Source organism: Sesamum indicum, linkage group LG8 (assembly GCF_026168435.1).
Source record: "Sesamum indicum cultivar Baizhima isolate 11 linkage group LG8, ASM2616843v1, whole genome shotgun sequence".
NCBI lineage: Eukaryota > Viridiplantae > Streptophyta > Magnoliopsida > Lamiales > Pedaliaceae > Sesamum > Sesamum indicum.
The window spans coordinates 31,204,637-31,227,053 of NC_142664.1; the positions used below are offsets into that span (position 1 = coordinate 31,204,637).

The window sequence follows — 22,417 nt, forward strand, 5'->3', positions numbered from 1 at the left end:
AGCGTGGGCACGCTTTGTCAATTCTGCAGAAACGTCCTTGTAATCTTCCTTTTTGCTGAATATGCAATAAAATCACATAATTAGGAATATTTTGACTTAAAAAAGGAAGATTAAATTACTATAAAATCATTATAATTGCAGAGTTATCACCATTACATGAACCTGTCACTTGAACTGCTTCAGGTGGTAATGCACAAAGTATAGAAACAGTGCGTAATTTGAGGAAACACTGTACTTCCACATCCACGTTTTCCTGCCAATATTAATTCAGGAAGCTCCAAGATTCTTTTGTATGTTGAGAAACATTCTCAATGAATAATCATTTTCTTCAAGTTCCTATGCTGGTACATCCATACCACATTCAATAATGTGGACCTTTGAGTTTGATTGATTCTAAAATGAAGTTCAACCACGACAATGTGAGATTTCCGGGTACACAGAAATCTAACTGAACTCTTCGAAAGTATCAGCATTTTAAATTCTCTGGTGGATTAGTAGATCACAAGTTAGGCAGAAGGTGCTAATCAATCATTAGGTGTGAGTTAAGGCCGATATATTCTGCCAACGAGAAGTAAACAGATCTTTAGGTGTAACTTGGGTATCAGATATCATTATCACATTGACTAGGTAGAGGGCCCTTTAAGGGGTTTCTTGCTGGAGGTCATAACATAAAATACTTTGCCAAAATACTGATGCTCCATTTCTTATGTCTGAAATCTAATGATGATCAGAAGACAAATCCATGTGATGCCTATGTGCTTATGTTTCTCAAACTTCGCCAACCACCATTTATTCACTAAGCCTCTTCACCACTCAATCTTCTATTTTGAAATATATGACATTAATTACATGTTCCTCTCTCTATATAATATACAACCACAGATTGTGCTCACAAACAGCTAGAAGTCCTAAAAAACTTAGCTGTCTCAGCTTTCATTTGCCTCACAAGACTTCTCCCATAGTTCTTTCAATTTCCGTTTTCTGTTTCAGCAAATTTATTCTACTACAACAATGGCTATCAGTCGAATTCTTAGACGATCTTTGTCAGCTGAAAAAAGATCAACATCAGCAGGAACTGAAGTTCCAAAGGGACATTTTGCTGTCTATGTCGGGGAGAGCGAAAAGAAGCGCTTTGTTATCCCAGTATCGTACTTGAACCACCCCTCATTCCAAGATTTGCTGTGTCAAGCTGAAGAAGAATTTGGGTTCCATCACCCAATGGGTGGCTTAACCATTCCTTGCAGTGAGGATTTATTCATTGATATAACGTCTCACTTGGGCAGGAGATGATATACAAACAATGTAATAAAGGAACACAGTTTTGTAAAGTCAGATTCTTAGACATTCTTCTGTTTTTTCTCCTTCCCTACAATAGTGGACATTTGTATGTACCCCTGGACAAAATCATATAGTATGCTATACATGAAATATTACTCACCCATTTTCAGATGAAACTCAATACTTCAAATCTTTCTGTTTTCAGTTTTGTTTCTTTGTGCTGTCATCTTCCCTGTAAGCAAGTATTATTACCAACACTATTAACTTGATGTATTAGTGTTTGCTAATAGGAGTTATATTGATTATAGCATAGATGGATGTTCCTATGACTTATGTTAGTACGCATCTCCTCGGGACTAGCCAAGTAAAGTTTGCTTGTCGGATCAGAATTTGTATATGAGTAAATGAAACAATTCATTCCAAGTTATTTTCTGGCAGCAAGCTATTCTCTGCTGGCTAAGTTCCTTAGAAAATGGTAACCATTATTCTTGTCCTAAGAAAATGTTCATTGTCCATTCTGTTACCACCTTTACTACTTTTGATTGGTTAGAAGACAGAACCATGTGATTTTTTGTGTGCTTATGTTTCTTTCTAGAGGCCGATTGGATAACTCTTCACCACATTTGGTAGGTCCTAACCTATTACTACTATGTTGATTAAACATGGTAAAAAGGTTTTCTTGTTTATAATTTACTAAATATGGAATAGTAGTCGAGCAGCTTGCAGCAGAGTAGCCTAATATAGACAACTTGCAAGATCCATCGTTTCTTGCCAGTACATAGTATGGGAATCATTTGAATTCCCATCATGGTAATATTTCATGCTTGTTAGAAAAAATTGATTGCAAAATTTCTGTATTTGAACGAGATTGCTTTTCACATATCTAACCATTTCTTCTGATTATATATAGAGACCATAGATTGTTTGATCATGTGGACAATCCTGAACTGTTGGTACTGGTGAGGGACATTTACGTAGAAACATCATCAGATGGTTTTGCTTCCCAAATAATTGTAAAAAACTCAACAATTGCATATTTTTTCAAGAACATATGGCCCTACAGCTTTGAGTAACAAACAGCAGGAAGTCTTCGTTGAAATTAATGCTGCAAGAATAACAATAACTTCTGTGGGAGAAATGTGGGGACACCAAGTGGCACAAGACACCTAATTACCTCTGTTCAAATGATATGATTCACTGTTCATAAAAGCAGTCCTGATTGGACATATTGTCTGAAATAATGAGGAACAACATCCTGCAAGGTGATATATACATACGAATATATATATATATGTACTTCAGTTTTTATAGTAGCTCATTATTTACTTTTTGGATGATCAAAAGACAGATCCATGTTATCCTCTATGTGATGTTGTCTCTGCCTGTCATATGGTCCCTCTAGAAATTTCTCTTCACCATACAATTTTCTTTGTCTAAAGGGAGTCATATGTATATTGTCATCACATTTATTTCAGTAGGGTCTTATGAGGCATTGGTAGGAGATAATGTGTCTAAGATGACAAGCCATTCATTATGTTGCTATGTGGATCTATATCTCCAAGTTGAAGACAAATCCATGTGATTCTATGTGGATCTGTTTCTTCAAGTTTGCCAGCCACCACATATCCACTTGCCACTTCAACCCTCAATCTCCATTCTAAAGGATATGGAACTCACAAGTCCATCTCTATATATATATGCATAACGTTTGTGAGCTCACAACCAGCAACAAGCCCTTGAATACTCAGCTCTTCAACTTTCACTTGCTTCACAAAAACTTTCACATTCCTTCATTTTAATCACTTCTTCACCAAGATTTACTTCAATAAACCGATGGCCATTCGCCAAATGCTTAGGCGGTCTTTATCCAGCGAAAGAAGATCAGTTTCATCTGGAGTTGATGTGCCAAAGGGGCATCTGGCTGTTTATGTTGGGGAGAGTGAAAGGAAACGCTTTGTTATTCCTGTATCATACTTGAATCACCCTTCTTTTCAAGATTTGCTATTTCAAGCTGAAGAAGAATTCGGGTTTGATCATCCGATGGGTGGCATCACCATCCCCTGCAGTGAGGAGTTATTCATTGATCTCACCTCCCAGTTGGGCAGAAGATGATGTATTATACTAGGACCTAGAGCAATGCAATTTTGGTATTAGATAGGTTTCTGCACATACATTTTCCTTTTCCTTTTGTACACAAGAAAGATACTTTGTCGGGTTCAAAATGTATTCCCTGGACAAATTTATGGTATTGATATATGAAAATATTTGGTTTATTGATCTGAACTCTCTGTGGAGTGGATTATGAGATTAGATGATAGCATTTATTTTCGGGACACAGTTTCGTAGGAATGAACATTTACTTTGGGATAATGCTTTTGAGTGTTAGAAAGGGAGATCATTCTCTCACATGAATCAAAAAAGAATTTCTTTCCCTTGCAAAAGGTTCACATTTGGTAATCAGTTCATGCTGGAATGGTTCTTGATTCATTCACCTGTGCTGTTCAGTGCCTGGATCTGACGGCACAATACCTCTTTTTCTCAGTATTACATACCTGAGGAAGAATTAGTGCCTAAATAACTTCTTTTACCTTACAGAATAGAAGTTTAAGTAGTCAAATTATTCAGTAAGTCACTAAGTCTCATATACTGCCCGTTCTTCCCAGTTATCATTTAACAGGGTGAACTTCAAATATTTCACTGTCAATTAAATTGATGTGCCACCTGATAGATAATAATGCATGTCCAGGTCCGTAGCAAGTATTAACCTTGGCAAATGAGAGCAGAAGTCCTCTCATTTATTTCTGGAATGGTCTCTGCTATGAGGCAGGATGCATCATGAACACGGTTCTTCTCTAATACAGAGGCTGAGCTTCTAAAAATGGAAATATACAGTCATCCGGACAGTGTCTGAAATTCGAGAAAGTAAATACTTCAAACAGGCTGACTTGACGATGAATTGTTGTAACTTTTGTTAATTTTTCCATTACGAAACTGGCTCTTGAGTCGAGTCTCAACAATGTTCTTAACAGAAGCATGAATTCGTCATCGGAACTTCTTCATGATACAATGTTTGAGTCCATTATATGATTTATTTGTTATCTTAAATAGTGCATATGTTGAGGAGACATTATTCTACTTCAACATCCACATTTTCCTGTCAATTTTCATCCATGAAGCTCCAAGATTCTCATGTATGTTGAGAAACATTATCACATGAGCAACCGATTTTCTTTAAGTACTCATGCTTGTACATGCATATTACATTCAGTAATGTGGACCATTCAGTTTGATTGTTCTAAAACAATGTTCGACACAACAATGTGAAATTATATCTGGGATACAGAAATCTAACTGAACTCATGTAAGTATCTGCATTGTCTAAATTTAAATTGTGTGATGGATTAGTAGACCACAAGCTAGGCAGACTTTGCTAATTAATCATGAGGTGTAAGTTAAGGCTGATATATTCTGCCAACCAGAAATAGACAGATCATTAGGTGTAAGTTGGGTATCAGATATCGTTATCTCATTGACTAGAGAAAGGGCCCTTGAAGGGGTTTCTTGCTGGTGGGGATACCGAGAAATGCTTTTCCAAAATAGGGATGCTCCATGTCATATGTCTGAAATCTAATGATGATTAGAAGACAAATCCATGTGAGGCTAATGTGCTTATGTTTCTCAAACTTTGCCAACCACCTAAGTCTCTTCACCACTCAGTCTTGCTTTCCAATTACATGTTCCTCTATATATAATGTGTAACCCCAGTTTGATCTTACAACCATCCAGAAGTCCTAAGAACTTTCTGTTTTCTCCAATATTTCTTCCAATTCTCGTTGTCTGCTTCAGCAAACTTATTTTACTACAACAATGGCCATTCATCAAATGCTTAGACGGTCCTTATCAGCTGCAAAAAGATCAACTTCAGCAGGAACTGAAGTTCCAAAGGGACATTTTGCGGTCTATGTTGGGGAGAGTGAAAAGAAGCGCTTTGTTATTCCAGTATCATACTTGAACCACTCCTCATTTCAAGATTTGTTGTGTCAAGCTGAAGAAGAGTTCGGGTTCCATCATCCAATGGGTGGCCTAACCATTCCTTGCAGTGAGGATTTATTCATTGATGTAACGTCTTGCTTGGGCAGAAGATGATATACAAACTATGTATTAGAGGAATACAATTTTGTAAAATTAGTTTCTCAGACGAAAATTCTTCTTTTTGTTTTTCTGCTTTTTCTCGTTGCCAACAATAGAGGACATTTTTTAGGGATAGACATGTAACCCTGGACAATATTATAGTAAATGAATATACATGAAAGATTACTCAGCCATTTTAGATGCAAAAGAAATTATCTTTGAGTTTTCACCACAAGTTTATATAAACTCAAAAATTCAAATCGTTCTGTTTTCAGTTTCGTTTCTTTGTGCTGTCAACTTTTCTGTAGGCGAATCGTATTACATGACAGTATTAACTTTGTGTTAAATTAGTATTTTTAATAAAAGTATTATTGATTGTAAGGGAGATGGATATCGCTCTGGCTTATGTTAGTAAGCAACTACTCACGACTAGCCAAGAAAAGTCTGCTTGTAGGATCAGAAGTTGTATGAGTAAAGAAAACTCTGAGTTCCAAATTATATTTTCTAGCAGCAAGCTGTTCTCTGCTGGCTGCATCTTTTACTACTTCTGAGGTAAGACGCAGAACCATGTGATTCTTTGCGTGCTTATGTTCCGTTATAGAGACCACTTGAATAACTCTTCTCCGCATTTACATAGGTCCTTACTCATTACTACATTATGTTGATTAAACATTGAACAAAGTTATTCTAGTTCATAGTTTTCTGAATATGGAACAGCGTTGGAGCATCTTGAAGTAGAGTATCCTAAAATAGACAACTTTTTGAAGATCCATCGGTTCTTGCCAGTTCATAACATAGGAATCCTCTGAATTCTTTCTGCATTAGAATAGGAAGTGTTTCAGATATCTAACCATTTCTGCTTATTACATATAGAGACCAAAGTTTATATGGTCCTGTGGAAGATGCTGAACTGTTCGTACTGGTGAGGGGCATTTACGTAGAAACATCAGATGGTTTTTCTTTCCTGATAATTATAAAATTCTCAAGAATTGCATAATTGTTCAAGAGCCAATGGCCCTAACTTATAGTAACAAACACCAGAAGTCCTCATTGAAATTAATGCTGTAAGAATACACAATAGCTTCTGTGGGAGAAATGTGGGGAACCCAACTGACACTTGACATCTGGTTGCCTCTTTTTAACGATTAGACTCACTGTTTGATAAAGCAACCGTGTCTTGGCCCTTGTCTGAGATAATGATGAATAATATCTTGCAAGTCGAAAAATACATATACATACATACTAGATTTTTATACTTACTAATTATTTTTTTGATGATCAAAAGACAGATCATGTGATCCCTTAAGTGATATAGTCTCTGCCTATCATATGGTCCCTTTCCAACTCTTCTCTTCACCACACAATTTTCTTTGCCTAAAGGGAGTCACTGGATATTGTTATTGACATTAATTTCTGTGGGGTCTTATGAGGAGTTGGTGGGAAGTAATGCGTCCAAGATCACAAATCATTCATTATGTTGTTTTGAAATCTCCTGATGATTTGAAGACAAGTCCATGTGATCTATGCGTATTTGTTTCTCCAAGTTTTCCCACCACCTCATTTCCACTTTTTCCACTTGCCTTTTCACCTCTCAATCTAAATTCTGAAGGATAAGGTACTCAAACACGTTGATCTTTATATATATGCATATAGCACTTTCATGAGCTCACAACCAGCAGCAAGTTCTTGAACACTCAGCTTCGCAACTTTCACATTCGTTCATTTTCATCTCCCTTCACCAAGATTTACTTCAATAAAGCGATGGCCATCCGTCAAATGCTTAGACGGTCTTTATCCAGTGAAAGAAGATCAGCTTCATCTGGAGTTGATGTGCCAAAGGGGCATCTTGCTGTTTATGTTGGGGAGAGCGAAAGGAAACGCTTTGTTATTCCCCTATCATATTTGAACCACCCTTCATTTCAAGATTTGCTATTTCAAGCTGAAGAAGAATTCGGGTTTGATCATCCGATGGGTGGCATCACCATTCCCTGCAGTGAGGAGTTATTTGTTGATCTCACCTCCCAGTTGGGCAGAAGATGATGTATTACACTAGGACTTAGAGTCATGCAATTTTGTTATTAGATAGGTTTCTGGACATATATTTGTTTCTCTTTTTTGACACACAGGAGATACTTTTCCGGGTACAAAAGCCTGGACAAATTTATGGCATCGATATATGAAAAAATTATTGATCTCACCTGAGCTGTTCAGTTCCTGCATTGGACGCACAATACTTCTGTTTCTCAGTTATTACATTCCTAAGGAAGAAATTAGTCCCTGCATAACTTTTTCTTCTTTTTTTTATTCCTTCCAAGCAGAAGTTTAAGGAGTCAAATTATTCAAGAAAAATGCTCGCCAGTCATCATTTAACAGGGTAAAGTTCAAATATTTCACTCGCAAATAAATTGACCTGTCACCTAATAGATAATGAAGCAGTGCCAGGTCTGCAGCAACTATTAAGTATTAACCTTGGCAAATGAGTGCAGATGTTTCCTTATTTATGTCCGGAGTGGTCTCTGCTATGAGATGGGACGCATCCCGACCACGATTCTTGTGTAATGCAGATATCGAGCATCTGCAGAATCAAGATATTCTGTCATCTAGACAGTGTTTGAAAGTCAGAAAAGGAAAATATTTCAAACAGGTTGACTTGATGAATTGCTGTAACTACTATCGATCCATTATGAAACTGCGCGTCGGTTTAAGTCTCAACGACTTTCCATTGAAATTGCTTCATGTGGAAAGAATGCACTGTCTAAGTCCATTATACGATGCATTTTATATTTTTAACAGATTTCTGGTTTGGATAAGTACCAGAAAATAGAAACAGTGCCTAATTTGAGGAAACATCAATATGCATCAACATTCACTTTTTCCTGCCAAATTTTCATCCATAAAACCATGTAAAGCTCCAAAAGTCATATGTTTGTGGAGAAGCAATATCACATGAATAATCAATATCTCTATTCGTGTACATGCACACCACATTCAGTAATGTGGACCTTTCAGTTTGATTGATATTAAACCAATGTATGACATAGCAATATGAGAATCTATAGAGGATATATCAACCAAATAAACTCGGCATAAGTATCTGCATTGTCTGAATTTAAATTGTCTAAGGGATTAGTAGACCACAAGAAATAATTTTGTTATGCAGACCAGAAATAGACAGATCATTAGGTGTAAGTTGGGTATCAGATCTCGTTATCTCATTCACTAGAGAGGGGGACCCTTTGAGAGGTTTCTTTGTGGAGGTGATACGGAGAAATGCTTTGCCAAAATACGGATGCTCCATGTCGTATGTCTGAAATCTAATGATGAATAGAAGACAAATCCATGTGATGCCAATGTGCTTATGTTTCTCAAACTTTGGCACCCACCATCCATTCACTAAGCCTCTTCACCACTCAATCTTGCTTTTGAAATATATGACATTAATTACGTGTTCCTCTATATATAATGTGTAAACCCAGTTTGATCTTACAAGTTCCAGCCAGAATTCCTAAGAACTCTCAGCTTTCTCCAATATTTCTTTCAATTCTCGTTGTCTGCTTCAGCATACTTATTTTCCTACAACAATGGCCATTCATCGAATGCTTAGACGTTCTTTATCAGCTGAAAAAAGATCAACTTCGGCCGGAACTGAAGTTCCAAAGGGACATTTTGCTGTCTATGTCGGGGAGAGCAAAAAGAAACGCTTTGTTATTCCATTATCATACTTAAACCACCCTACATTTCAAGATTTGTTGTGTCAAGCTGAAGAAGAGTTCGGGTTCCATCATCCAATGGGTGGCCTAACCATTCCTTGCAGTGAGGATTTATTCTTTGATGTAACATCTCGCTTGGGCAGAAGATGATATACAAACTATGTATTAGAGGAACACAGTTTTGTAAAATTAGTTTCTCAGACGAACATCCTTCCTTTTGTTTTTCTGCTTTTCTCCTTCCCAACAATATGGGACTTTTTTTAGGGACAGAAAATGTAACCCCCGACAATATTACAGTGAATGAATATACGTGAAAGATCACTCAGCCATTTTTAGATGCAAAACTATTATCTGCTTTGAGTTTTCACCACAAGTTTATGTAAACTCAAAATTCAAATCTTTCGGTTTTCAGTTTTGTTTCTTTATGCTGTCAACTTCTCCGCCGACTGTATTACTTGGTGCTTATTTGATTTTATAGCAGAGATGGATGTCACTATGGCTTCGTTAGTATGCATCTAATCATGACTAGCCAAGAAAAGTCTGCTTGTAGAATAAGAAGTTGTATGAGTAAAGAAAACTCCGAGTTCCTTATTATTTTTCTAGCAGCAAGCTGTTCTCTGCTGGCTAAGTGCCTTAAAAATGGTAGACATTGTTCTCTGAAAAGAATGTTCACTGTTCATCCTGTTGTGGCATCTTTTACTACTATTGATGGTTAGAAGACAGAACCATGTGATTCTTTGTGTGGCTGTGTTCCTTTCTAGAGCCCACTTGAATCACTCCTCACCACATTTAATTAGGTCCCCATTTATTACTACATTATGTTAATTAAACATGGTAAAAAGCTTTTCTTGTTTTTATTTTACTGACTATAAACAGTATTGGAGCAGCTTGAAGCAGAGAAGCCTAATATAGACAACTTTTGAAGATCCATCTTTTCTTTCCAGTACATAACATAGGAATCCTCTGCATCCCCGTCGTGTTAATATTTCATGATGTTAGAAAAATGAACTGATAGCAAATTTCTGTATTAGAATGAGAAGTGTTTCACATATCTAACCATTTCTGCTTATTATATATAGAGACCAACATTTGTCTGGTGCTGTGGACTATCCTGAGCTGTTCGTACTGGTGAGGGCCATTAACATAGGAACATCAGATGGTTTTACTTTCCTGATAATTATAGAAAAACCCAAGAATTGCATATCCGTTCAAGAACCGATGGCCCTACAACTTATAGTAACAAACAGCAGAAGTCCTCATTGATATTAATGCTGTAAGAATACACAATAGCTTCTGTGGGAGAAATGCGGGGAACCCAACTGACAGTGGACATCTGACTACCTCAGTTTAAATAATACGATTCACTGTTTGATAAAGCAGCCACCTCTTGGGCATCCTTGTCTGAGATAATGATGAACAATATCTTGCAAATTGATATATAAATATACGTAATTCGGTTTTTATGCTTGATTAATATTTTTTGGATGATCAAAAGACGGATCCATGTGATCCCTGATAAGATAGTGTTTCTGCCTGTTATATAGTCCCTTTCCAAATTGCCTCTTCACCACCCAATTTTCTTTGCCTAAAGGGAGTCACTGCATATTGTTATTCACACTCATTTCAGTAGGGTCTTATGAGTAGTTGGTAGGAAATAATGTGTCTAAGATGACAAGTCATTCATTATATTGCCTTCAAAGGTTTTGGAGATTTGAAGACAGACCCATGTGATTCTATGTGCTCTTGCTTCTCTAAGTTTGCCAGCCACCACATATTCAGTTCCATCTTCACCTCTCAACCTACATTGTAAAAGATATGGGCACTTACAAGTTCATCTGTATATATATATATGCATAAAGCGAGTTTGTTAGCTCGCAACCAGCAACAAGTGCTTAACACTACAACTTCTCAACTTTCACTTGCTTCACAAAAACTCTCACATCCCTTTTCTCCTCTTCTATACCAATATTTATTTCAACAAACTGATGGCTATTCGCCAAATTCTTAGACGGTCTTTATCCAGCGAAAGAAGATCAGCTTCATCTGGAGGTGATGTGCCAAAGGGGCATCTAGCTGTTTACGTTGGGGAAATCGAAAGGAAACGCTTTGTTATTCCTGTATCATACTTGAATCACCCTTTGTTTCAAGATTTGCTATTTCAAGCTGAAGAAGAATTCGGGTTTTATCATCCGACGGGTGGCATCACTATTCCCTGCAGTGAGGAGTTATTCATTGATCTCACCTCCCAGTTGGGCAGAAGATGATGTATAATACTAGGACCTAGAGCAAATGCAATTTTGTTGTTAGATAGGTTTCTGGACATCGTCCAATGGGTGGCCTAACCATTTCTTGCAGTGATAATCTATTCATTGATATAACGTCTGGCTTGGGCAGAAGATGAGACACAAGCTATGTATAGAGGAACACAGTTTTCTAGACTTAGTTTTTCGGACGAACTTTTTCTTTTTGTTTTTCTGCTTCTTCTCCTTCCCAAGTCCCGACAATAGAGGACATTTTTGAGGAAAAGAAATGTAACCCTGGTCAATATTGTGGTGAATGAACATACATGAAAGATTACTCAGCCACTTCCAGATGCAAAAGCATTATCTTCTTTGAGTTTTCACCACAAGTTTATATAAACTCAAAAGTTCACATCTTTCTGTTTTCAGTTTTGTTTCTTTATGCCGTCAATTTCTCTGTAGGAGACTTTAATTACATGACAGTATTAACTTCATGTCAAATTTCTGTATTAGGATGACAAGTGTTTCACATATCTAACCATTCTGCTTATTATATATAGAGACCAAAGTTTATCTGGTCCTGTGGAAGATTCCGAACTGTTTGTACTGGTGAGGGACATTAACGTAGAAACATCAGATGGTTTTGCTTTACTGATATTTATAGAAAAACTCAACAATTGCATATTTGTTCAAGAACCGATGGCCCTACGACTTATAGTAACAAACAGCAGAAGTCCTCATTGAAATTAATGCTGTAAAGAATACACAATAGCTTCTGTGGGAGAAATGTGGGGAACCCAACTGACACTTGACATCTGGTTACCTCTGTTTAAATGATACGACTCCTGTTTGATAAAGCAGCCCCGTCTTGGACATCCTTGCCTGAGATAATGATGAATAATATTATTTTTTTGAATGATCAAGACAGATCCATGTGATACCTGATAGATAGTGTTTCTGCCTGTTATATGGTCCCTTTCCAAATTTCCCTTCACCACACAATTTTCTTTGCTTAATTGTTACTCACACTCATTTCAGTGGGGTCTTATGAGGAGTTGGTGGGAAATAATGTGTCTAAGATAACAAATGATTCTTTATATTGCCTTCAAATGCTTTGTAGATTTGAAGACAGACCCATGTGATTCTATGTGCTCTTGCTTCTCCAAGTTTTCCAGCCACCACATATCCAGTGCCATCTTCACCTCTCAATCTACATTCTAAAGGATATCACACTTACAAGTTCATCTCTATATATATGCATAAAGCTAGTTTGTGAGCTCACAACCAGCAGCAAGTCCTTGAACACTACAGCTTCTCAGCTTTCACTTGCTTCACAAAAACTCTCACATCCCTTAATTTTCATCTCTTCTTTACCAAGTTTTACTTCAATAAAAAGATGGCTATTCGCCAAATGCTTAGACGGTCTTTATCCAGCGAAAGAAAATCAGCTTCATCTGGAGTTGACGTGCCAAAGGGGCATCTGGCTGTTTATGTTGGGGAGAGCGAAAGGAAACGTTTTGTTATTCCGGTATCATACTTGAACCACCCCTCGTTTCAAGATTTGCTATTTCAAGCTGAAGAAGAATTCGGGTTTGATCATCCGATGGGCGGCATCACCATTCCCTGCTGTGAGGAGCTATTCGTTGGTCTCACCTCCCAGTTGAGCAGAAGATGATGTGTTATACTAGGACTTAGAGCAATGCAATTTTGTTACTAGATAGGTTTCTGGACATACATTTCTTTCCCTTTTTCTACAGTCAGAAGATACTTTGTCGGGTACAAAATGTATTCCTGGACAAATTTATGGCAGTGATATATGAAATATTATTTATCTCAACTGAGCTGTTCAGTTTCTGCATTGGAGGCACATTCCTTCTGTTTCTCAGTGATTTCATTCCTAAGGAAGAAACTAGTCCTAGATAACTTTTTTTTATCCTTCTGAACTGAAGTTTATTTAAGGAGTCATATCATTCAAGAAAAATGCTCACCAGTTGTCATTTAACAGGGGAAACTTCAAATATTTCACTTGTGATTAAATTGACCTGTCACCTGATAGATAATAAAGCAGTGCCAGGTCTGCAGCAAGTATTAACCATGGCAAATGAGGCCAGAAGTCTCTTTATTTGTCTCTGAAATGGTCTCTGCCATAAGATGGGATGCATCTTGTGCACGATTCTTGTGAATTACAGGGAATGAGCTTCTACAGATTTGAGATATTCTGTCATCTAGACAGGGTATGAAAGTTATGAAGGTAATATTTAAAACAGGTCGACTTGATGATGAATTACCGTAACTATTGTCTTTCCATTACCTAACTGCCTCCTGGATTGAGTCTCAACGACGTTCTTCACATAGGCGTGATTCACTTCCATTGAAATTGCTTCATGTGGAAACAGTACACTGCGTGAATCCATCATACGACCCATTTTTTAATTGTTAACTGATTTCGAGTTTTGGCTCAAAGTAACAGAAAAAGAAACAGTGTCTAATTTGAGGAAACATAAATATATATCCACATTCACTTTTTCCTGCCAAATTTTCATCCATAAAACCATGTAAACCTCCAAGAGTCATATGTTTGTGGAGAAGCATTATCACATGAATAATCAATATCTCCAAGTAGTATGTTTGTACATGCAAACCACATTCAGTCATGTGGACCTTTCAGTTTAATTGATTCTAAACCAATGTACGACATAGCTATATGAGAACCTACCGAGGACATACAAACTACGTAAACTCATAAGTATCTGCATTGTCTGAATTCAAATTGTCTAATGGATTAGTAGACCACAAGAATAACTTTGTTAGGCAGACATTGGTAATGAATGATTAGATGCAAGTTAAGGGGAATATATTCTGCAGACCAGATAAACACTCAGAGGAATTCAAGTAAATTTGTGCATCGTTCCGTGTGAGTTAGGTATTAGACATCATTATCTCATTGATTACAGAGGGCCCTTTAAGGGGTTTCTTGCTGGAAGCGACATTGAATAATGTTTTGCCAAAATACGGATGCTCCATTTTGTATGTTTGAAATCATGATGATTACAAGACAAATCCATGTGATTACCATGTGCTTATGTTTCTAATACTTTGCCAACCACCATTGTTCACTAAGCCTCTTCACCACTCAATCTTTGTTTTGACATATAAGATATTAGTTACATATTCCTCTATATATATTATGCAACCCCAGTGTGATCTCACAACCAGCCAGAAGTCCTAAGAACTCTCAGCTTTCTCCAATATTTCGTTCAATTCTCGTTGTCTGCTTCAGCAAACTTTTTCTACAACAATGGCCATTCATCGAATGCTTAGACGGTCTTTGTCAGCTGAAAAAAGATCAACTTCAGCAGGAACTGAAGTTCCAAAGGGACATTTTGCTGTCTATGTTGGGGAGAGCGAAAAGAAGCGGTTTGTTATTCCAGTAACGTACTTGAACCACCCCTCATTTCAAGATTTGCTGTATCAAGCTGAAGAAGAATTTGGGTTCCATCATCCAATGGGTGGCATCACCATTCCTTGCAGTGAGGAATTATTCATCGAACTCACGTCCCGACTGAGCAGAAAATGATACATATTAGGTGTTAGGGAATACAATTTGTCATTAGCTAGTTCCCTAGACAAACATTTTTTTACTCTTTTCCTTTTTCGACACAGAGAGATACTTGCATATAAAATGTATCCCTGGACAAATTAGGAACTAATATACAAAATGTTCAGCACAACCTGAGCCATTTTTAGATGCAAATGCATTTCAAAAGCTTCTCACTAGTACTTCTTGCTGGTCTTCGAGTTTTCCTCTCTGTTTATTGCCAAACATTTTATTCTATGGTATTGGCTGAAAACTATATTGCTATACAAACTTTCTTCAGTTTATGTTAGCAGGTGCGAATAAGAAAGATCTGTTCGTTCCAGTATCATTCCTAAACCATCAATCATGCCATAAAATGAACGTATTTTGGATATTCCAGTTTCTAAATAAATGAAACTGATGGACGATAAGCTGTGCCAGGTTTTCACTGAATGTTAGCATTGTCAGATGAAAACAAAGTCTGTTAATTTATTTCTGAACATATTTTGTGATGTGATCGAACGTATTCTAGACATGTTTCTTGTATAACTCATAGACAAAACAACTGTACATGTAATATTCTACCAAGTAGACCATATCACGAATTCAAGAAAGGACATTGACTTCAAACAGGTGTACTTGGGATGCATCATTGAGAAACCTGTTTCTTCCATCAGTTATCATGAAAATGTCTCTCAGGATCATTCTTGGCTGACCAACTCTACTATAACAAGCGATTACATCTTTCATTGGCTCCAAATCCACTTTTTCCTAATCTGTACCCAAAAAACCATGTAGAGCTCCAATATTCCCAGGTTTTTGCCAAGAAACATTATAACTGAAGAACCAACTTTTCTATAATGTGGGCCTTTCAGTTTGATTAATTCTAAAAAAACCAATGTTCGACAGAACAATGTGATATTTCATCCAGGAAATAGAAATTTTAATTGACTACATTATCTGCATTTAAAGCGTCTGGTGGACCAGAGATTAGCAGACGTTTGGTGGGCTGACACTGCAAATGAATGATGTTTATACAATTCCAATACATGCTACAGACCATAAACAGACAGCTCAGAGGAATTTGGACATTTTTAGCTTTAAGTTGGGTTATCACATATTGTTATCTCATCGACTACATAGGCCCCTTTACAGGTTTTCTTGCTGGAGATGATGCTTTGGAAGACAAATCCATGTGATTCTTCATGTGCTAATGCTTCTCAAACTTCCCTACCACCATATCTCTACTACGAGGCCCCATCACCACTCGTTCTTGTTTCTTGAAGCATATGGCATTAATTACATGTTCCTCTATATAATATAAACCACACCTGTGCTTACAAACATCACCAACTCAGAGGAAAACTTAGAGCTCTCTCAGCATTCATCATTTGCTTCACAAAGCTTTTTCTACAAGCTCTTCGATTTTCACTTCATTAGCATTTTACTTCAATACAACAATGGCCATTGCCAAGATGCTTAGACGATCTTTCTCTTCAGAAAGAAGATCAACCTCATCAGCAGGAACTGAAGTTCCAAAGGGGCATTTTGCTGTTTATGTTGGGGAGAACGAAAAGAAACGCTTCGTTGTTCCAATATCATACTTGAACCAATCTTCGTTTCAAGAATTGCTGTGTCAGGCTGAAGAAGAATTCGGGTTCCATCATCCAATGGGCGGACTCACCATTCCTTGCAGCGAGGACTCGTTCATCAATCTAACCTCTCACTTGAGGAGAGCATGATGTGTATATAATGAGCAGTAGAGTACAGAATTTTCTAACATTAGTTATAGTAGTTAGTAAGAATGGGCAATTGTCCATCTTTTCCTCTAATTTTTTTACTTCTTCCCCAACACAGAAACGATGAAAAAGTGTCATTTCATGGCATAAAGAATGAAAGTCCTACTTTCTTTTAATGTGAATTGGGTCAAAAGTTTGTGCCTATTTCAATTCATATAAACCCTGATTCAAGTTTGAGCTATGAACAAAGGCCTAAACTAAGGTAAAAAAAAGAAAATTTTAAAATTTTTATAAAATATAATTTTAATTATAATTAAAATTAGATTTATGGTTACATGCTAGTAATATAATAAAACGAGGACGCAATGTAATTTTTCTTGGACATAAAAACAGCGAACTCTGTCTTTCCAGAATTTCAAATTGACCTACAAGGCACTACTTGCTAACGGTAAAACTCGGGGGCATAATCCCCTCCAACGCGAGTAAGCTGGTCCAGGCATTCGCTATGAACACGTCACCAGTCTACAAGTGCGTTTACCGACAGGCCCCTGTAGTCAGCGTAATTTGTCGCGTTTCCCTTGGTCAATAGATACGTGAAAGTGGATCTTTCCGCAGATGATCCTTTTCCTGCTCGTAGCTCGTACTCCATCGCTAATTGAGTACCGTACATTCGTCCAGGATCCGATTGGAAGCCCTAATTGATTTCGATCAATTTTGTGTGGGTGTTTTTTTTTTTTTTTCATAAATTCAATCTCAAGATGCCTCAGAAGAACGGCGCCGAACAGCCGGATACCAGCGGCTCTATGCCAAAATTGCAGCGTACAAAGATTACCAAATCCTCTGATGACAACGAGAAAAAGGTGGTCTTTTGGTTCTTTTTCCTTTTAATTTCAAGTTACAATCTTTGCTGATAGTGAAGTCAGAATACTTGATTGCGTGCCTCCTCGAGAATTTTTTTTTTTTCGATTTTTTGAAAATACTTTTTTGTGATTGTTTCGTATTTGATAGAGCTTGGCTAAGAAGCTTAAAGATTCAGAAATTTGTATTCCCATTGTGTATGGTAACATTGCTTTCTGGCTTGGTAAGAAGGCGAGCGAGTAAGTATATGTTGGCCATTCTCGTTTTTACTCCATAGTATTATAAGTACATTAGGTGTTTAATGAAATCATGGTTTAAATTTTCTTCTATTTATTATTGATATATTGATCAGGTACCAGTCACATAAATGGACAGTTTATGTTCGCGGAGCGACAAATGAGGACCTTGGAGTGGTGATAAAGCGTGCTGTTTTCCAATTGCATTCGAGTTTTAATAATCCCACAAGGATAGTGGATAGCCCTCCTTTCGAGCTATCGGAATCTGGATGGGGTGAATTTGAAATCGCCATTACCCTTCACTTTCACAGTGATGTTGGCGATAAACCATTGCACCTGTAAGTTTTTTCCCTTGTCTTCATGTATATATATGAGTACCTGGATGCAACGATGATGCATGTTGTACTAGATTGACTAAGGTTGAAATGGAACCATTGTTACACTAATTAGCAATGTGGTTCTGGTGCAAGTTGAATGGATAGTTTTCCTTTTTAACTTTCTCAATTTTAATGCAGCTGGTTAATGAGTAGAGTCAGTCGTGCATTTTGAATTTCCATGTGAGATTATGTTTTTGTGTATGAAATGTTTATAGGTATCACCATTTGAAGTTATACCCCGAGGACGAGTCTGGTCCGCTGTCCACTAAGAAGCCCGTTGTTGTGGAATCTTATGATGAAATTGTTATTGCGGAGCCTTCTGAGGCTTTGTTTGCCCGGGTGCAAAATTATCCTGCCGTAATTGTACCTAGACTGCCTGTGGGCTTTACTTTGCCTCCTGGTGTGTTTTATTTTACTATGTTGTTGGTTATTGTAGGCTTTGCTATCCACTGTACGCCAAGATATTTTATTTGTGTTTGTTCCATAGTGCCTAACTTACTTCAAGATGTTATCTGCATATGTGTTTTTACAGTGCCTATGGAGGATCTTGACAATAGGAACAAAGGTGATACCAAAGATCATCCTCTGAACCAGTGGTTTACCAATTTCTCCGAGGCAGATGAGCTATTAAAACTTGCTGCAGCTCGGCAGCAGGTCAGTATGAATATACTTTTTGGGCATCTAGCAATATTTGTTGAACTACTTTGCTCATTTGAATGTCTTGAGTACTTTCTACTTAGTTGTATGGTAAAAGGTATTGAATAACCACTTGGCAGAATACAGGAAAGAAATTAAAAAAGTCATAAATATTCATCATTCACACTCCAAGCAGACTTGCTATGCTACTGATTTCTATTCACAATTGAACACAAAACTTTATTTATCAATTTTTATTTTTTCAAATGGACTTTTAAATCTACAAACCCCATCAGAAGTGCAATTTAGCAGCCCCTAGAGCATGCAACTAGTGGATCACTGTCCAGTTAGTTTGCATGCAAGATCTGTTGTATTACGATATACAATATTTTGGAGCTTTCAGATGTTGAATTTGTCTTCAGAGGTCATTGTATGAAAGTTTGGGAGTTACATAGCCATTAGTTATGAAGCTGCTTCATGATAGCCAATATTTTTTAGGGCTGTGATTCGATTCAAATTATGCAATTCTAAGAACTCTGACTAATTCACCTGAGCAGTCAATAACAATTGTGTCTTCTTAATTGTGTGAAGTTAGATTTCTGGGCAACACATGTTCTGGTTGAGATGAGTTTTTCTTTTTCTCAAGTGCAAAAACTTGTGTTTTGACAGTGTCTATGAATGACAGGTACAAGCACATATTGCGAGACTCAGAAGGCAGTTGACTTTGATTGATGGACAACACCAACAGTTGAAAGCAGCAGCACCTGATATGTAAATGTTTGTTATATCTATTAAAAGTTATTAAATCTTCCCATCAATTTACTTCACGGAAGAGAATTTTGTACTTCTTCCATTTCCAGCTCTTTGCTGCAGTTTTCTGAGATCATAAATAACAATTTATTCATATAAAATGAAAAAGAATAATGTCATTGCTTTTTTCTGCTCGAATAAAAGAATATTCTTAGTTGACGGATTTTTGGATTTGGGAATCATTTTATCATGTTTGATTATACATGTATTTATAGCTGAAACGGTCTTCTTCGGATTTCATCGGAAGCTTGCATCTCATAGTGGAAATGAGTATACAAGATTTTATATCTATCAAAAAGCTGATAAAGTTTTTGTAGTACTGTACGGAATATTAATATAGCATGCATGCATGGCAACCAGGTCTGGAGAACCTATCTCTGTTAGTATCATTTTTATTCTGTTCTTTTGTGTTATCGTCTGGAAAGAGTTTAATCCTTTGTAAGATTTCCGAACTTGGAGGCAATATTTGCACAGCTTTCTGTAACTCCGTGCAACTTTAGGGACGTATGAATTGTTTATCAAAACTTGCCTGACATGAGTTGTATTATTGACTCATGCAGTTATCTTCAGCAGGATTCTGTTTTTCCAGTTGGTGAGTCTATGATGGAAGTTCAAAACGGTTTAATAGTATTGACTTCCAAGGCTTAGACGTGGCTAATAGGTAGTTGACATATGCAGCAAAGATGCAAATCCCTGTTCTGTTGTTTCATTTGCTGCTCAACATTTTGCAGCCCCAATGAGTGCATATCCTGAAAATTCTGTGTCCTATATGATACTTGTAATGTTTAACCTTTCCGTTTCTTGAATATTTGGTTTCTGCTGATCTGACTAATATTATCTGCTTTCATTACCTGTCCTCAGTAGCATATTTCCTGACTTACTAAGTTAGCATGATTGCCTGAACTGTAAAGGTATCATTTTAGTCTGTTGTGCATTTTTTAATTTGTTCCAGAGTTCCTTTGAAGTGTTCATGGCCATGTGGTTAAGTTTTATTGAAGTCTTTCTATTGATGTTCTTAAGGATCATGGCTGTGAAGTAAATTTCATTCTCATTTTCATTCATTTATTCCGTGTTTCTAGCCTGTCATTTAGTTGCGGCATATCAGGTACATAATCCTTATCCTTAAGAATTTAAAAAACTTTTATTTTCTTATAATTTATGTGGGTCCTTGATATAGCTTGGCACATTCTCCTGTTTCTGAGATGCTGTGTTGTCTAGGGATCTATTTATTGTTCTCAGTGTATGAGTTGGAGATCCAAGCATTTTGTACTCCAGGTTTTTGCGACATGCAAACTTGCTGAGCTGTTTCTTGGCCAAATTTTCTTGAATAATTCCATACTCCTAAAAACAACCCATTTCGGACCATTTTAGCATGATATCACCTCCTCCATGCATTACTATACAATCTTTTTCTATATTAAGTTGACATTGCTAGTTTCTTATCCTAAATCCCGAAATTCATTATTATTTCTGTTTTCCTTGTTAACTCCAGAAATTACAAAAAAAAACATTTATGAGCTTACTGAGGACATAAAATAGTCTACCGGAGTTGTATCTTTACCCTTAAAAGATCAGAAGGTGCATAGGTATAGATTTCTGTGGTTTTGTTGAAAAGACCGCGTGTGCATCTGGGGTTATTTCTAAGAGGGTTGGGTAGAGTTAAGCTGACAGTTTCAAGTAGTTGGGGGTGATATCAGAGAGCCGTAACTGACTGTCCATCCAGGAAAGATATAGAGCAAGAGTAACATGGGCTTCATGTGCAATACGGAATGCTGGGTCACCATCAACTGGAAAAGGTGTAATTCGGTTGATGTATTAGTTTCCTCCGGGTTCGTGATAAAAAGAAACAATTTAGGGACCACTCGTCTCCGTCTATTCTAATCATTATGTACCTCTAATCCAATCTTGCTTCATAACATGGGATGGGATTATCTGACCAGTTTCATGATATTCCATTTTCAGCTGACCCTGACCTACTGCATAATTCTTGGATAAACCTGATCTATTTGTTCAAGACAGTTCGATTACAGGAAGTATATAGTTTACAATCGACAATCTACTCTCCATTCAAAACCATTGGATTATAAAGTAGGGGAAACTACCCTGACCATGTGCACAACATATCATAATCAAGGAGTAAAGATTGCTGGAAAAGCAAGGTGTACTGTCAAGGACCTGAGGGTGTGTGTGGGGGAGAGTAAAACAAAAGGAGAAGACAGAAATGAATGCGAGAGGGGATACCATAGCACATAGTTAATGTTTGTAGAGATCTTTGGGATTGGCTTTCTGAGCCTCGGAACATGCACATGTAACTTTTTTCTGTGGGCATGGAGATGGAGGCAGGTACATATTGTGGACTACATTTCTGTGCGTTTCTCATTCCAAGTGTCCTTCAATCTCCTGTATTTACCCTTCCCTTTCCCCCCTGTTGGTTTCAATTTTTTTGATCAGGACCACACCTCCACCATCATCAATTTGCATCCAAACCAATGATATCTTCTCACAAATGGGTACTGTAGTCAATACGTGAACCCCGGAGACAATGTTCGAACCATCAAGACTTGCAAGTTTTGGGACTATCAATAGTTGATTGAGTATTTATCTTATTTTAATAGTAGTTGTTTGTTGAAAATTGAGAAGGGGGCGAACTAGTGGAGCGGTTTGTGCACTTAAATTATCAGTTGGCTGTTGATTCTTGTGCCCCAGATAACATGTAATGGGTCAAACCTGAAAAGGTACTTCACATGGATCTCTGCATGGATTTACTGATGCAACGCTTGTGTTTTTTAGCTGACAATAATGTAGCAGAATCACAAGTCCAACAA

General features: G+C 37.2%; 8 protein-coding genes and 2 pseudogenes across 10 annotated transcripts; all 10 read left to right on the forward strand.

Moving 5' to 3' along the window:
* Window positions 1–889: 889 nt before the first annotated feature.
* Window positions 890–1,342, forward strand: LOC105169730 (auxin-responsive protein SAUR24). The gene has a single exon (XM_011090225.3). The coding sequence runs from the start codon at window positions 1,012–1,014 to the stop codon at window positions 1,288–1,290; it is 279 nt and encodes a 92-aa protein (XP_011088527.2). The 5' UTR covers window positions 890–1,011; the 3' UTR covers window positions 1,291–1,342.
* A 1,448-nt stretch (window positions 1,343–2,790) lies between these two features.
* LOC148787378 (auxin-induced protein X15-like) lies at window positions 2,791–3,561 on the forward strand. Its single transcript, XM_088883582.1, has one exon. It carries the CDS (start codon window positions 3,112–3,114, stop codon window positions 3,388–3,390), a length of 279 nt encoding a protein of 92 aa, XP_088739708.1. The 5' UTR covers window positions 2,791–3,111; the 3' UTR covers window positions 3,391–3,561.
* A 1,480-nt stretch (window positions 3,562–5,041) lies between these two features.
* Window positions 5,042–5,603, forward strand: LOC148787379 (auxin-responsive protein SAUR24-like). Its single transcript, XM_088883583.1, has one exon. The coding sequence runs from the start codon at window positions 5,146–5,148 to the stop codon at window positions 5,422–5,424; it is 279 nt and encodes a 92-aa protein (XP_088739709.1). The 5' UTR covers window positions 5,042–5,145; the 3' UTR covers window positions 5,425–5,603.
* A 1,443-nt stretch (window positions 5,604–7,046) lies between these two features.
* On the forward strand, window positions 7,047–7,606 carry LOC148787380 (auxin-induced protein X15-like). Its single transcript, XM_088883598.1, has one exon. It carries the CDS (start codon window positions 7,171–7,173, stop codon window positions 7,447–7,449), a length of 279 nt encoding a protein of 92 aa, XP_088739724.1. The 5' UTR covers window positions 7,047–7,170; the 3' UTR covers window positions 7,450–7,606.
* A 1,274-nt stretch (window positions 7,607–8,880) lies between these two features.
* LOC105169733 (auxin-responsive protein SAUR19) lies at window positions 8,881–9,463 on the forward strand. The gene has a single exon (XM_011090228.3). It carries the CDS (start codon window positions 8,991–8,993, stop codon window positions 9,267–9,269), a length of 279 nt encoding a protein of 92 aa, XP_011088530.1. The 5' UTR covers window positions 8,881–8,990; the 3' UTR covers window positions 9,270–9,463.
* Window positions 9,464–10,687: 1,224 nt separating this feature from the next.
* Window positions 10,688–11,704, forward strand: LOC148787381 (auxin-induced protein 15A-like). The gene has a single exon (XM_088883540.1). The coding sequence runs from the start codon at window positions 11,105–11,107 to the stop codon at window positions 11,381–11,383; it is 279 nt and encodes a 92-aa protein (XP_088739666.1). The 5' UTR covers window positions 10,688–11,104; the 3' UTR covers window positions 11,384–11,704.
* A 781-nt stretch (window positions 11,705–12,485) lies between these two features.
* LOC105169734 (auxin-induced protein X15) lies at window positions 12,486–13,196 on the forward strand. Its single transcript, XM_020695801.2, has one exon. It carries the CDS (start codon window positions 12,756–12,758, stop codon window positions 13,032–13,034), a length of 279 nt encoding a protein of 92 aa, XP_020551460.1. The 5' UTR covers window positions 12,486–12,755; the 3' UTR covers window positions 13,035–13,196.
* Window positions 13,197–14,553: 1,357 nt separating this feature from the next.
* Window positions 14,554–15,136, forward strand: LOC148787382 (auxin-responsive protein SAUR24 pseudogene; annotated as a pseudogene).
* Window positions 15,137–16,262: 1,126 nt separating this feature from the next.
* Window positions 16,263–16,851, forward strand: LOC105169735 (auxin-responsive protein SAUR21 pseudogene; annotated as a pseudogene).
* A 268-nt stretch (window positions 16,852–17,119) lies between these two features.
* LOC105169737 (transcription initiation factor TFIID subunit 14b) lies at window positions 17,120–20,442 on the forward strand. 3 transcript variants are annotated; one of them, XM_011090230.3, is made up of 7 exons: window positions 17,122–17,535; window positions 17,684–17,772; window positions 17,886–18,107; window positions 18,362–18,546; window positions 18,679–18,800; window positions 19,468–19,553; window positions 20,153–20,442. In XM_011090230.3, exons 1-7 carry the CDS (start codon window positions 17,434–17,436, stop codon window positions 20,238–20,240), a joined length of 894 nt encoding a protein of 297 aa, XP_011088532.2. In that variant the 5' UTR covers window positions 17,122–17,433; the 3' UTR covers window positions 20,241–20,442. The 3 variants fall into 3 exon arrangements, with proteins under 3 accessions (XP_088739406.1, XP_011088532.2, XP_088739405.1); XM_088883280.1 differs by lacking the exon at window positions 17,684–17,772 and having other exon boundaries at window positions 17,120–17,535; XM_088883279.1 differs by lacking the exon at window positions 20,153–20,442 and having other exon boundaries at window positions 17,128–17,535; window positions 19,468–19,755.
* Window positions 20,443–22,417: the final 1,975 nt, after the last annotated feature.